General features: G+C 39.1%; 1 protein-coding gene across 3 annotated transcripts; it reads left to right on the top strand.

Annotated features, from left to right (window-relative positions):
- Positions 1-1,269: 1,269 nt before the first annotated feature.
- zdhhc7 (zinc finger DHHC-type palmitoyltransferase 7) lies at positions 1,270-14,192 on the top strand. 3 transcript variants are annotated; one of them, XM_056380524.1, is made up of 8 exons: positions 1,270-1,419; positions 2,703-2,800; positions 6,648-6,997; positions 8,359-8,483; positions 8,589-8,685; positions 9,240-9,321; positions 10,168-10,298; positions 10,656-14,192. In XM_056380524.1, exons 3-8 carry the CDS (start codon positions 6,653-6,655, stop codon positions 10,836-10,838), a joined length of 963 nt encoding a protein of 320 aa, XP_056236499.1. In that variant the 5' UTR covers positions 1,270-1,419; positions 2,703-2,800; positions 6,648-6,652; the 3' UTR covers positions 10,839-14,192. The 3 variants fall into 3 exon arrangements, with proteins under 3 accessions (XP_056236499.1, XP_056236480.1, XP_056236488.1); XM_056380505.1 differs by having other exon boundaries at positions 10,635-14,192; XM_056380513.1 differs by lacking the exon at positions 1,270-1,419 and adding an exon at positions 1,739-1,868 and having other exon boundaries at positions 10,635-14,192.
- Positions 14,193-15,679: the final 1,487 nt, after the last annotated feature.

The raw sequence follows: 15,679 nt of genomic DNA, 5'->3' as shown, positions 1-15,679 counted from the left end.
TGCAGACACAGGGCAGGGAAGGGCCAAGCTGCTTTGTCTTGGCTTTATAATCCACTCTTGGGAGACACGTGAGAGCAGAGACTGCTGCCAGGAAGGTCCTGCCGCTCCCTACTGGGGACATGCTGCTACAAGTGTCCCTAGGTGACCGCAAGAAACCATGCTCAGTTCAAGCTAAATATTTTTGCTGACTCGGACTATATGTTTTTATTAAGCTGTCAATCCCAGAAATATCTGTTGTGACATCACTGAGTTGACCAGAAGTGTAACATGCTGGAAAGGTTTAATCTCATAGAGAGCAGGACCGTAACAGCTTTCTGCTTTACTAAATTTATCGTGCATGGATTTTGGTGAAGTTCAAGGTTATGGTCACTGTAGTAATGGAGGATTCACTGAGACTTTTGAGAGAGTCTGGGTTCAGATCAGGCAAACCAAAGTACTGTAAAATATTCATTAATTTTCTATACCTGCTTGTTCCTCTCAAGGTTGGGGCAGTTCAAGTACAGAAAGTATAGCCATACAACCATTATATATAGCTTACCTGTGACAGAAATCAATGCAAACTCAGTGTTCGATGTGAACATTTTTTACAATTCAAGTTTTGAGATCACTGCTTTTTATTCCATATGGAAATGAATGAGAATGAATGGCTGAATTGAATGGTGGAAAAAAAAAAAAACATACCCAGACACTCTAACCAATAAGACAACTATTTGAAAATGTTCTGTCAAAATGATCAAAATGCAATTAAGTTCAAATGAATTCAGAAATTTAAGGTGGGCTCACTATTCAGTAATTCAAGGACACAAACCATTAATTTTAGGCAACAGTTACTAATAAATAATAAATAAAAAGGAGTAGACTTGTTCCTGTTAGACTTCATACAATAGAGTAGAACATTAATGCAGACTTACATACATCCTGCATACATAAAGTATACATACCCCCATACATACATGCATGCACATATGCATACTGCCATATGCATGCTCATGGTCATTTAACAGCTACCCTTTAACAAAGTGTGCATGATCTTGTTCATAATCATTAAACCTTAAAACTGCAGTATTTCATTACAGTGCAGCTGCTCAAAGTTCACTTGAGTGTCATGCACTGAATTTAGACAATAGCACCCGCGAGTGGAGAACTGAGATTATCGCATATTATGGGTGTAATTCTGTAATAATCCACGGGGTGGTGCTGTTTAACAAAATATTATTTTGCCCGGACGTTCTCGAGCGCTACCGTAGAAACCCGAAGCGAACCCCGGAAGCTCCCTCGTTACTGGTCGCTGTCTGTAAGAGCGATGTGTTGCTGCTGCTGCGGGTACGGCTGCGTTGGAGCTGGAGTTTAGCACAAACGGGACATCCATCACAATGTATTAAGAAGACACCACCAGCAAAAGAAATTAGGAATATTAAGGTCTGTCATTTCTCTGTCACTCTGGAGGCTCAGCTTTTCCACTCGACGCTCGCATAAACTGTTAGCATGCTAGCCCTGTTAGCTTCCGTCAGTGGCTAGTTAGCAAGCGAGATTTACCAGCCAGCCCAGTTGCATGTGAAGTGTCAGGCTAGCAAGCCGCTTTGCCCGGTGTGTACATATATATGTGTGTGTGTGTACGCGCGTTCAGTTTCAGTCACGACCTTTAGGTATCTTTGCAGCAGGGAGGGAGACCCGGGTTGGTGCTTACAGATTGTAGTTGTACAGCGATAGCAGCACTAATATGAGCATTTACACAGATGGCGGATGATAAATGAGAGAGTGGTGATTTACGGGCTCGTCGATGTGAGGGATGGCTGTAATCTCAGTCACACCTCGCTAACTAATCTGTTGAGGTGCTTCAGTTTGTGGTTTTCCTGTCTGGATTCAAGGTTAGACAGCATTTGAACTATATTATCATTTGCCACTTAAAAAACGTGAAAATATCAGTTAGATTTCAGTGTAGTAACCTATTATATGCTTCTGCCGGTATTGTCATTGACCAGTGCGGTTGTTTGTTTGGCTTCACAAAGGACGAAGACAAACACAATAGTATTTAAAAACATCGCGGAGGTGATTGATGGTGTTTTTAAGTGTATCTCAGTAATTTCTGCGTGTCAGTGTTAGTTTGGTGGTTTGGATAGAAACCTCGGCTACACTGAGGCGGTCAAAACACTATGGACAAGACAGAGTCAAGTCAGAAGAGAAAAATCCATGATTACACCACATACTATTGGCAGAAAATACTTGCAGTGTCACCACATTGCTATGAATAGCCGGCATGATGGGTGTGTTTCCTAGGAGTAAAAAGGGAACACTTGCAAAGTCTTGGACACCACACAATCTCATTCAGCCAGAGGAAGCAAGCATTATTCAAAATGTGGTAGTGTGTTGTAACTTTTCAGTTTATACACAGTTTCCTGTTTATCTAGTGTACCTGACCTACCTTAACACTAATGCATTCTAATATGACAGGCAAGCAATACATCCTAATTTCCTGACAGTTATAATGTTCAGTTTTTCTTGAAAATGTGTAAAGACTTGTTGGTTCAGCTGCAAATTGTGATACTGTTTCACTGTATTGCAATGTAATGAGAGGTGTTTCTAAAAAAAATCTTGATTAGACTGCATTCATTTCAGTTATTTGTACCTAATGAAGTGGCAATAGAGGGTATGTGTTGATAAAGTTGTCAAGACTTAACACATTTTCTGTATGTTTTTCTCAGGTAGCACCCTCATGCCAGTCAACATATGTATTTCATCCTCAATGGTGATCCAGGAGGTATACATCACAGCATGCTATTGTGAAGAGGAAACCTATTAGGTAGGTTGCCTCATCTTGTTCTCATCTTGCACTTTTCTTGTTTTCACTTGTTTTTTGAGAGCTAACAGCAGCTAACCTCATGTCATCTAGTTATCTCTTGTGCAAAAGCTGGAAGAGTGGCATTCCTGATAGAGACGCTTTACTTGAGAACACATTTTCAAACCAATTAATCTGGAAAAAACAAGCCTTTAAAAATGCATAAAAGGAGTGTTGAATAACTTCAGTGTGGACATAGCTTCTTTTTTTTGTTTGTCAACTATAACAAATGCCTCAGATGCTTCAGTTGTGGGACAGATGTTTAATTGAGTTTGGAGCTAGATTAACCTACCTTGATACAAAGATTTTTATTTGGTTGTGGATGTTCTAGATTAAATCTTATTACAGAGAAGATCGTAAAAATAACAGGCCACATATGGATTCTGCTTGTAACATTGTTGGCCCTTAGATTCCATCATGATTTATTAATTTGTATCAATATTACCACCCAGGGCTTGTTTTATTTTTGGTTCTTACTATTTTAAAGAACAATTAAATCATATTTGCCATTAAGCTGTTTGGCAAGTTTGAAATGTGACAGTGAAACATAAAATCACTTAGTAAATCGAAACCCATTTCTTTCAGGAGCATTGTAGGCTTTTACTATTGTTTCATCTTATGTTCTTTGACAGTGCTTAGTAGTATGTGCTGACTTTGCATCAGAGTGACCTCGCAGTGATCTGAGCAGGATGACACAGAGGTGACTGCTGGTTATGTATGGCAGAGAGAGGAGAAGAAGAGAGATAAGGCGAAAGGGAGAGAGGGACCAGTGGCTCTTGTGTTGTGCCCTCTGACTGGGAAGGGCAGACAGCTGGACAAGCAGCTGGTGTGGCTTTAATGGACCTGCTTTTCATTGACCACAGAGAAATCAATACTCCTTAAACTAGCCAAGAGAATTTTTGTTATGTTTTAACAAATACAGCATGGCATCAAATGTTGGTAATGTGAAGTAAGTAACACATGCACATGCACATGTTAAAAGTCATATTAACTGAGGCACCCGTTGCCAGGCACACACAAAGCTTCTACAAATAGCATTGCACCTTTCAGGTCACATTTTTCTTCTGATTACTATAATAATTCTTGACATTTTTATTCAATTGTCATGTTTCTTCATTACAGTTTGAAGATAATCGAGTGAAAGGGTTTTGCTTGCTAGCATTTTCCGCCATTTCTCCTCAGCCTCTGTGGTTCCGCTGGCGTTAGTTTTGTCAATAAAAAACATCAATGTAACTTCATCCTGACACATGTAAGAGTGCCAGTGCTCTTGTGCATGTGCCATGAGTTATTCCCCACACAGCTCTAGTTGATTTTTACTGATTGAACCTCATGTCATATTTCCCGACTGACAAAAATTTAGAATGGTTCCTGTTTTCCTATCATTACAACATGCTGCTGTGATTAATTACAACGAAACAAAGATGTGAGGCAAGTGAATCTTCTGCAGTTAATTTATTTCCTAGATGATGCTCTAAACTGTAGCCTCAACTGAGACGCTGCTTTCTGCCAGCCTTGATCTTTTTGATATAGGACAATGGGTTTTTTTTGTTTTTTTTTTTTTTAAATTAAGCTGTACTTTCATCATTCAATAACACACACCTGCACATGTCATGTATAGGTAAATGACTGAGTGAGTGTACAGGTATGTGTCAGAGTGTGAGTGACAAATTAGACCTATAGTCAGGTGGAAGTCTAGGGGAACTATGTTATGATTTAAGTGATGTCACTAAACATTATGTACTAATAAGAATGAGAAAAGCCGCAGAGAGAAAACATCTGTATAGGTGGACAATACGTGACAATTGAGAATTAAAAAATTATAATCATGGCCAAAATAAAATATACCTGTATTAATACTATACAAAATCAAAATTTGGCTGCAAGAATATGATTTTTTTTTTTTTTTTTTTTTTTATTACTGTGAAACATCTGGTAGAAACTATTTACATAAATATATGTTGCAAATTATTCTTGGGTTTTCTTGGATGTTCAGTACAAGTTTAAACCCAATCCAGTGAAAAATAAACAAATTGGTGTGACACAAAGAAAGAACTGACCAGAGGGCCAAATTTAAGAATTTTATAACCAAAACAGTATTTTTTTAAACATTTTTTATAGAATATGTCCATCACTTTGAACCTGTTACCATGAAATCAATATGTGCCTGGATGTCTTCTCTGGTTTGGGCTCTCATCCCCTTTGGCATTTCAGTATTGCAAGCAATTTCAATGACACCCACTGACATGGAAAGTCTTTGGATGCAAGCAGAAACAAACAGCAGTGTGCTATTGAGAAAGCAATGTGGTTGGCTAGTCAGCTAAAGACAGACAGCTTTGCTCTGCACCACCCATTTCAAGGGAAATGTAAAATTTGATTTAAATGCTAAGCAAAAAAAAAAGGAGTCTTTTGCTTCAAAGCACCACATCAATCTACCAGAACACCACATCAACAAATAAAACAAGCACCTCTACCATACAACCTAGGTCAGTTCTGTTGCTTACTAATGATTAAACAATGTATGGCTGATTAAGTGTAAAACTTTGTTAAACACGACTCTTTTACAGAAGTCTTCCTGTATAAGATGACGACAGACTTCAAAAATCTTACTGCCTATGCCAATACAGTCTCTATTTAGCAACATCCGTTTCCACATGAATATGCAGTACACCCATATGCACTACACTGATATCATCGGTCCCCATCTGAATTCTTTAGTCATAAAGGAAAAGCTTTGAAACTGATTTAAACACTTTAATGAATCGTATACAACTGAAATTCTTCTTGATAGTGTGTCAGCTTATATAGATAACATGGCATATGCTGCCATCTCTGTTGCAAGGGAAACACAGATCTTAGGACAGACCCAGATTAATGTCTCCTTAAGAAATACACATCTTGACCTTAAATCAAGTAGACATCAAGAGACATAGGTGTTTATGTTGTATTAAAGTGGTATCTAATTGTAGTGGTAGTCTTTTAAAAGAATGAGTGAATGTTTTGTTAATTTATATCATACGCAGACACAAATGACATTTAAAAACTTCCCTTTGCAGTTATGTTGTTAGTCCCTGACTTTTCTTATTACACCAAAGAAACCTAAAACAACATATGGGTTTACTTTGTCTCAGAGAGTCACAGTGAAGCCTGCCAGCAGCAGGTAACTGGGTGTACAGATTATTATTAGCCCGTATTCCTCATACACATGTACCTCAGCTGCAGGATCAGTTTCCTAAAGGGACCCGGGGCAGCCATTGATTTATCTTGAAGCCTTGGACATGGTCTCTGGGGCTGGTCCTGAAGGTTCTCCTGTGACCTTGACATGAATACAGAAGACGAAACCTCCAATGACTCATGTGAAATAACAGCTGCACGACTCAAAGGGCACTGAGCTTGAAGAGTAGAGTCCGAGGTTGAACCACCCTGGTTTATACATTTTATTTGCCCCACTAGTGGCAGGGCAATGCAAGGTTGATGGTGTTAGTTGTTTGCCTGTCAAACAACAGAGTGCTGTATACTTTCCCTGTAACTTTCCATTAGCTGTTCTTGTTATAATTACATATTATTATAATCTTCTCTATCTGTCTATCATTTCTCAATTACCCCCAATAGTCATTTTTCAAAAATCTTAAGCTCTGTATAAAATGCTGTGCATTTTTCCTAACATACATTTTAACACCAGTTGTGAAAATGGTGTGTAATTGTAAAAATGTAATAATGTAAATAATTATTGTATATACAGTATCTTGTTCTTTTTATTTTGAGGAGACCGAAACCCTGAATTAAAATTTCCACAATTTCCTCTCTCCCAAAGGCAGGATGCAGTCTTCAAACCACCGACTGCGTGATATGGAGCAGCACCACCCGCTGCTGTCGGCAGGTGCAGATGTCGAAACGGGGAGCCTGGCAGCGGGAGTGATGGTTGGGAGTCCCCACGCGGGACACACTGCGGGGAACCGCACACTTTGGTTCATTCAGGACAGCTGTGGTATGGTGTGTGCAACCATGACCTGGTTCCTGGTGCTGTACGCCGAATTCGTAGTGAACTTTGTCATGCTGTTGCCCGCCAAGAGCTTCTGGTACTCACTCCTGAACGGGGCCACCTTCAACTCTCTGGCTGTGCTTGCATTGGCCTCGCATCTGCGCACCATGTTGACTGATCCGGTAAGGATGTTAAAGAAAGTAAGAGTGGGTGAGGTTGAAGACACAGATGCAGAAGGAAGGGTAACGGGAAGAAAGCAGGGTTTGAAAGTGAATAAGAGGTAGAGAAAAATGGATAGAGTTAAGAGTAAAACAGAGCATTTACCACAATAATTGCCGTATTTCCAGTTAAGACAAAATGTCAGTGTTTTGTATAAAGAATTATCTTACTTCAATACAAATTCATTGATATGTAATCTGTAGACTTTTTTGACATTGCTTGTAACAGCAGGAGCAGGAAGCACAGACACTTGTAGTCACTCACTGATGTAATCTGGGACACCGAGCTGACAGGCAGTGTGTGAGGGCACGCTGTGTAGAACGCTGAGTAGAACGGCCTACTAAACTGTCTGAGTGTCGCCCGCCGCAACAATTTAATTTGCCAGTCTGTTAACAGTATTGTTAGTAGTTTTCAGCCAAATATTCCCATTAAATTAAAAGCCCAAGAACGAAGTCAGGAACTTAATGTTTACATTTCCACCACATCTGAACAACGCTGAATGCTCTTGGACCTTTTGCATAAGGGTTTCACATAAACTATTGTTTCAGTGCCCATCAAAAATTGTACAATTTAATTTGTGAAAATTTGACTTTTTCCTCTCAAAATTGTTGGATTGATGCTGTTTGTTCCATCAACAGCAGCTTTATACGTTTCTTGTATGATAAGACACCATGTGATATTTCCAAATAATTGATAATATAGTTACTGTGTCTACTGTAGTGTGTGATGGCGCAGTCAAAAGTGAGTGTCACTGGGATTCATGCTACAGGGGGTTGTAGGTCAAATTCTGTTAGTGCTGCTGCTGCAACGTTGACTCAGAGAAACTAGATGTCTGATGACAGCTCTGCTGGTGCCTTCTAGCCCAACAGCCCAGCCTTAACAATTGCTCCATTTTAAAGCCCAAAATAGCACACAGAAGGTTGTGTGATGGTCTGTCAAACTGGGGATTTGACTAAGCTTTAAAAGTCTTATGTTTATTTCTGTATTTCATTTTAAGTGGCAGTTTCTTCAATTTGGATTTAGTCAGGTTATACCAGTAGGTTACCAGATCAAATAGATGCTTAGGTTAAAACATATCATACCCTGCATTATGTCAAGCTGCAGGAACAGTAGCATCAGTGTCTCCAACATACAGTCCTCCTTAATTCTCAAAGACCAGTAGCTACTGGACAAGCAGCGGGTGTTATAAGTCTTTTTCACAAGCCTAGAAAAATATAAACAGTTATTAAATTGTTGCATGCATAAAGACACAGATCGACTTCTTGAAGGCCGTGGCATAATGCATCTATTTGTAACTGACAGCATTTGTCTTTGCCTGTCTTAGGGTGCAGTTCCAAAGGGTAACGCAACCAAGGAGTACATGGAGAGCTTGCAGCTGAAGCCTGGTGAGGTCATCTACAAGTGCCCAAAGTGCTGCAGTATCAAGCCTGAGAGGGCACACCACTGCAGGTCTGTAAAGCTGTTGTAGACACATACTTTTGTGCTAACAGGGGCAGCATAGTTGTGACATTAGCATTAGCAGTCAGTCTGTCATCTTCTCTCTCCTGCTTGCAGTATTTGTAAAAGATGCATCCGGAAGATGGATCACCACTGTCCCTGGGTCAATAACTGTGTGGGAGAAAAGAATCAGAGATTCTTTGTTCTGTTCACTGTAAGTACACAGAGGTACTTGTGCTGTAGTCTTTTTTTTCAAAACATGCTTTTAATTTTACAGTTATTTAACTTACATGATTTTGTATCAGAGCCGAGGGAAAAAATGACCAAATTGAAAATCATCTCACTTGCTTGTATTTCATGATGAAATAACCACCTGAGGTTCATAGTTCAGGTTTGCACAGCAATCACAGGTCTACATGAAATAGCCATTTGTGACTCTCCTGACAACATCAGCACTTTTTTTATGGCCTCATATGCTGACTACAACTTTTTGGCGACAGAAACATAAAGCTGTCCCATATGGCTGAGCAGTACAAGGTCACTTGTGTGATTACATTTTTTGTTTGATCTCCTTTCAGACTGCCAAAGATAAGAGAAGTTAACAGTAAAAAAATATATGCATACATTACCTAAAATTACATATAATCAAATGAACTGCAAGTCAAAAGACAAAAAGTGGAAGCCAAACTGACGGGCTCCTCCTTTTTGCCTTTTCTCTGTCACATTTTCTCACTATCTCCCTCCCACTTTCTGTTCTTCTCTCCACAGATGTACATAGCCTTGATTTCTGCCCATGCCTTGGGCCTCAGTGGAATGCACTTCTTCACTTGTATTAAAGCCCAGTGGAACGGTAAGGCAAACAGAATGTGATAGAGTAGTGTATGAGTTAGAAACACAACTATTTATACGAGTGATTGATACTGCTTAGAGAGATGAAGAGACAGACATAGCACACAGGAAAAAGAAAGAGATTGTTGTCTGGTTGCAAGAAGAGCTGCTCTTCACAGGTCATTGGAATTGTGCAGCAAAATCATCACAGAGCTGCCATTGATCTTTTCTTGCTCCCTTGTGGGTGTCTCTGTAGGAATGAACCAGAAAATTAAGATGATATTTAATTCTTAGAACTCTTAGAACAACTTCTTCTGCCCTCTACAGGACAATACTCTTGACTTAGCAAAGAAATAATTTTCCACATATTTTTTTTCCAAACAATCCAGTATTCAAGGCTACTGTGACAGATGCAAAATTGCTAATTTACACCACAGTTCATTGTTAGTTTCAAACCTTTCTTGTGTGTAGGTTTAGTTTTCCATTTAGTCCGAATTGGGTAACAGTTTTGGGTAGGATGCAATAGAGTTGCTGTGTTCACATTCAGTGCTATGTTTAGGTCAGGTACAGGATTGCAGCATCAGCAAGACAAAAAAGAGGGGACTACACACACTAGATTATTAGCTCACATAACTTTCTTGAACTTCGATAGACAACATTCAAACAATAGGGTCTTTGTTTGCCCATGTTGTAGGATCTTACCCAATTGTCTACTTTGGCTTTTAGGACCTTAAAGGGGAGGAGTGTAAGCCTTTGGAATATGTCCGCTTGTTCTTAATGCATTGTTAATTTAGTTGGTGTTTCATGGAAAATTTCAGTTGTTCAGTGCAAATAAAACAAACCTTTCTTCCTCTCCTTTTCTGACCAGAGTGCAGTGAGTTCTCTCCGGGGGTGTCTGTGCTGCTGTTGATCTTCCTCTGTCTCGAAGCCATCCTCTTTCTCACTTTCACAGCTGTAATGTTTGGTACGCAGATCCACTCCATCTGCAATGACGAGACGGTCAGTATCCACTGCATCCTAAAAGCTTTGTTCCTCTCTACAAGTTGTGTGTATGTGGCAGGGATGGTCGCTGTAAGATGAGGGCATCTAGGAGAGACTAGACAAGGGAACCGTAGTCTTGATACGTGCCTTTGTGCTCAAGTATACATAATATGTAACTAGTTTAATTTATTACACCGTTTTCTCTGGTGAAGAAACAAAGTATCAATTTGACACCCTAAGGTTTTCTCTCAGGTTTGTCCCAGTGCTTTATGTCATTTTAATGTAAGTGTGTATTTTACCATGCTAATGAGCCAAAGCAAACAGGTAACTTAATGAGGAATCTTTCATTTACAGAGGGGTTTGAATGTCTTGCAGGAGATCGAACGTCTTAAAAATGAGAAGCCCACATGGGAGCGTCGCATGAGATGGGACGGAATGAGAGCTGTGTTTGGGGGTCCGCCCTCTCTGCTATGGTGCAATCCATTCACAGGCCTGCGTTTGCGACGTCTGTTGCTGTTGACCCATGGTCGCCGCAGTGGGTCTGAGTTTTCTGTCTGAGAGCAGGGCAGACTGATGCAGCTTGCCAACACTTGACCATCTCTAAAGCAAGATTTCTTGTCTGCCCTCCTTGGCCGGGGCTGATGAAACTCTGCTCCCCGAGCCTGTCTTTCATGTATGAGTGACAGGGAGACTGGCTGCTCCAGTGGGACCCCAGTGCATCAATCAACCAATGAAAGTCTGTATTCTCACTCAAACTTGCTGATGTAGACCCAACACCTTTGGTCTGCGAGAGTATGCTGAACATCTGGAATATTGTTTTTAACATGAGCAGCTTTTTGGTTTGTTTGTGTTTTCAGGTAAAGCATGCAGTATGTAACTCAAGTGAGCTTTATTCCCTGTGAGACCATCCAAGGTGCTGTTTGAACTTAACTTATGCACCTTCAATACACAACTTCAGCAGTTTGTTTTCTCTGCTACGCACATGAGATTCAGGATTAGTGTTTGAATTTTTTGAGAGGAGATCAGCAACATATCTTTCATCATCGCTGGGCCCAGACACGTGAATCTAAATGGAGAAATGCTTGAAAGTGTTCTGTTGGACCCAGACAAGGGGGATCACAGTCAAGGACATGCACTACTTACATGGCACTTGAGAAAAAGCCTGGATATGGAGCACAGTGGACATCAGAAATGGAACTGTGCTGCCTTGATTTGCATGTATGACAGCTCAATCAGTCAGCATCTCAGCCAGAAAATGAGGCTTTCACTATGTTCAAATGAATGAACGGGCTACTGTGAACACAAGCCTCATTCTTATTCAAGAGGACTGAGTGGCTTTTCCTGTCTGTTCATCTCCTTTGTCATGTTTTTCCTGCCTTGGGCTGAAATTGTTCCTTCTTTAGGTTACTCAAGCCAGTATGAATTAATTTTTTTTTTTTTTTTAACTGCTGAAGCTCCTTTAATTTTCATCACAGTGACCACTCCTCAACAATTGCCCATAATAACTCACTGGAGATGACTACTGTTATTCAGAATCTTCATTTTGGGGGGGGGGGGGGGTCAGTTTTGTATTAGTCATATGTCTGTGTTCATAAATTTGCTATTCCACCACTCCTACATGCTGCTCCACATGTCATTCTCTACAACCGATCGGTAACCCACAGACCACTGATAAGCCTCCCTGTGTTTTCATAATGAAAGGATTCAGATTCAGAGCAACTTTGGCTGCCAATGTTATTAATTTTGAATTGTTTTACTCATAAGGTTTTTCTCTCTATCAGGCTATCGGAGACTACATCTGTGTATAGTAGGAATCCGTGTGCAAGAGCAGTTGGATAAGACTTCATAGCATTTAAACCCTGGAAAACAACCTTACAAAATCCCTTGAGACAGAACCAAGTCTCAGACATAGTGGCTTTGCATGCTCCTTGGCCACCGAGTGGTGCATCTCGGTATGTCCTTTTGAAAAGGAGAATTTAAAATACTAGTACAACCTCCTCTGACTCATTGTGAGCTCATTCTGATCTGCAGAGCCAAGTTCCGTTGTGCAGCCAGCCTGTAGAATTATAAAGGAACTGCTTTGCTGAAAGAGGCTGAGGTACTGCACTCATTATACAAGCTTTAATACTCAACAAAGTCTCGGGGAGCTCAGCAGATGCTTGCGAGGCCTTTCCTACTTCACTCCAGAGATGTCAGGCCTGTAACATCCAGTGGCAAGACAGTAGCAGATACTTTCCCGGTGTTACTAGAACACTTATCCATGCCTTTAAAACCATTCCGTCAAGTGAATTTATCAGCTTGAAAGATTTTGTCATTATTGCCATATTTATGAAAGTGTTTTCTCACTTTGTGACAAATATGTCTCCTATTTTTACTCTGCATTAGTAATGGGCCTGTTTGCACTGGATGAATGTGGCTTTTTGAATCTAGAGTTCAAGATTTAAAGTCAAGTCCTGACTGTTAGGCTGGTATTGTCAAAGTGTTGTCAAATCTAGATTCTCAAAGTCTCATTTTTATGGCGTGTTGGACAATATACTGCTGTTTGTTCTCATCTGTGGTTGTCAGGAGAAAGAACTCTGTCTCCACTGTTTACACTACATGATGATATCTGACGCTCTGTGGCTATGATGTTTTAAGACACATGCTGTCATTAGAATGTAAAACTTATCTATTTTGGGAATAAGGGACACAGCACTGAAAGCTAACTGATATCAGGGGATTTTATTAATGCTGGCCTCATAATTTATAGTTTATTCTGCTTGACTGCATCACCTCAGCAACAGTTTTCTGGTTAAATGTTTGGAGAATATCACTTTGTTATTCAAACAATGTCATAATTTCTCTATATTCAGCATGGTTCATTCAGCAAGTCCCTTATCCCAACATGCTCATTGTACTTTTTAATGTGTGAGTAGCAAAGTCCAATTAAGCCAAACACATGGCATGTCCATAAAAATCATAAGCATAAGACAGATTGTATTGTAAGACAACAGGGAAATTTGTACCTTTTAATTTTGCAGATGCACAAATATCTGGTTAATTAAGCAGCGGATGTTTTTAAAAAAAATAGTTGCAGCAATTAGTGGTAATTAGTGAGAGGCTTAGAGTCCAATAAACACAACCTTCCATTAGAATACAAGTAAATAACTGAAGCAGGACTTGAGGTAACAGTGGACTAACACACCGCTAAATTTGGTAAATTGTATTTGTAAGAAGTAGCAGAACATCAGAGCTAATCATGGATTGACAAATATTCTGTGTTGACTGGGTATAAATATTTGACCAAGCTTGGTCAATTGTCCTGTTTCATGACCAAACTCAGATGCTGTAATCATGTCTTAAACTGGGGTTCTGTCACAGGGTACGTGGTTTTACATTCAGCAATAGAATCGATGAATGATCATTTTTAAAGGGTTGTGCTGTTAAATGTATTTTGAGCCTATCTCCACTTTCTGCTGTATGTTCAAGAAAAACAACAATCACCATGGGGAGGGAACTGTATGATGTGTGAAACTGTGTAAACCAACACAACACTATTCTGACAAAGGTTTTTCTCACACTAGTTAGGGATTTGTGCAGAAAATCTAGGATAAAGAGCATTTTGTGATGTATAGTATTGATTCTTAACAGGCTGGATGTTTAATCAGATTTACCATTAACATTGCCATGAAAAGTTGAGAGGTTTTATTTCCTACTCTGAGAGAACGTTTCTTCAAGAACAAGAGTCCTTCAGCTTTATAAACAAAGTATAAAGGTTACTATTAACAATATATAAATGGAATGTTTTACTCAAGTTTTTTTTTAATTAATGTGTCAAACTTATAATGTCTTCTATCTTTATTGTCATTCTTTTGCATAATAAACTTGATTAAAATAAAGTCATCAGTTGTGATTGATGGTCCATAATACACAATTACTTTCTTTCTGCTACAGAGTTTTCATTCCTAATAATGCAGAAAGTGTTGTGGGTTTCACACTGACACAACATGCTGCAGATCTGCTAGAAGCAAGAAAGAAGTTGGGACAGATGTCAGTTTGGCAAGTGTATCAATGAAGTTGGATGGGCTTGCCATAAATGTTTGCCTCCTATTACTTGAAATTGGGATAAAGATACAGTAGAGATTAACTGACATTGGAGAACTGGAGAAAACAGCTGCTGTGGCATAAAATAAATAAGATCCAGTAAAGAAGAAGTGAAAACATTTTTTGTGCTAAATGTGATACAGGAGCCCTCGTAAGCAAATCAGTGGTTATGACTTTTTGAAAGTCAGTCCACTGACAAAAGGCAGCAATTCCTCTCCGCCACTGAACAAACAGACACAGACACACACAATCTGTGTGGGTCATGTTGAATATCACAAACAACACTGGAACATTAAAATGAAAACATTAAGTGTTCTTGGGGATATTACAGTAATATGAAAGTGTGCCGAGTTGTCATTGGTAAGTGAACGAAAGAAGGTGCATATGTGTGTAATAACATAAATCAAGATAAACGTCTTCACAAATGAGAAATACACAGTACTAATGACACCCCATTCTGTCCAGTGGGTGACAGTACAGTGTTTTCTCCTTTTTTTTTTTTTTTTTAAAGTTTATTGAACAACAATGAGTAGAATATACAGACAGGTGCTCAGTATCTCAATTTCTGTTAATACAATATCGAGTAGGTAATAAACAATACAATATATAAAATTAATTTGAGGATATACAGTACAAGTATATTGCAAAATTCTGAATCATACATTAAATCAGTGAATAAAACAAGCAACAAATATATATGACAAGGGGAAAAGGGGTTATTTCTCTTTGAATAGGTCTTCATAAATTTTGACAGTTTTGTTACATTTAGCTGAGTTTAAGAGTTGTAGTGTTTTAATGTACTCTAAAAATTCAATTGAAAATCTGAAAAAATTTGGGGAAGTTTTTGCAAATCTGCATTTGTGGATATGAAATTTGCCAAATAGAATCATTAAGTTAACTATAAATCCAATTTCCTTGTTATTGTGATCAAAACAAGTGATGACACTTTTGCAGTTAATTTTGACATTATATTTCGTTTTACACAATATATATCTCTCAGTCTGAGTCCAAAAGGTTAGTGAACTTGAGCAGTAGTAAAAGAGATGAATTAACAGTGTTTTCTCCTTGTGAGGGATCTGTCAATTCAGAAACGACACGTAGTGTTTGTTTATCTTCTTGTCCCTAAATTATGACTGTCAGGCAGCACGCTTTCCGAGGTCTTGATCAAACTTCATGTCTTTCAGTTGGAAAAAGCACGTACTAGTTATGCTAAACTTCATCTCTGACACGAAATCGTCCTTCATTTATATTCTTCGTGTTTGATCGGTTGAGGCGTCACACAACTGCGATGAAGCGCTGCCTGAAAACCTAAACTC

The sequence above is a fragment of the Seriola aureovittata genome, chromosome 1, assembly GCF_021018895.1.
Source record: "Seriola aureovittata isolate HTS-2021-v1 ecotype China chromosome 1, ASM2101889v1, whole genome shotgun sequence".
Lineage (NCBI taxonomy): Eukaryota > Metazoa > Chordata > Actinopteri > Carangiformes > Carangidae > Seriola > Seriola aureovittata.
Note: the sequence above shows the minus strand (reverse complement) of the source record. Positions and strands in the feature narration are given on the sequence as shown.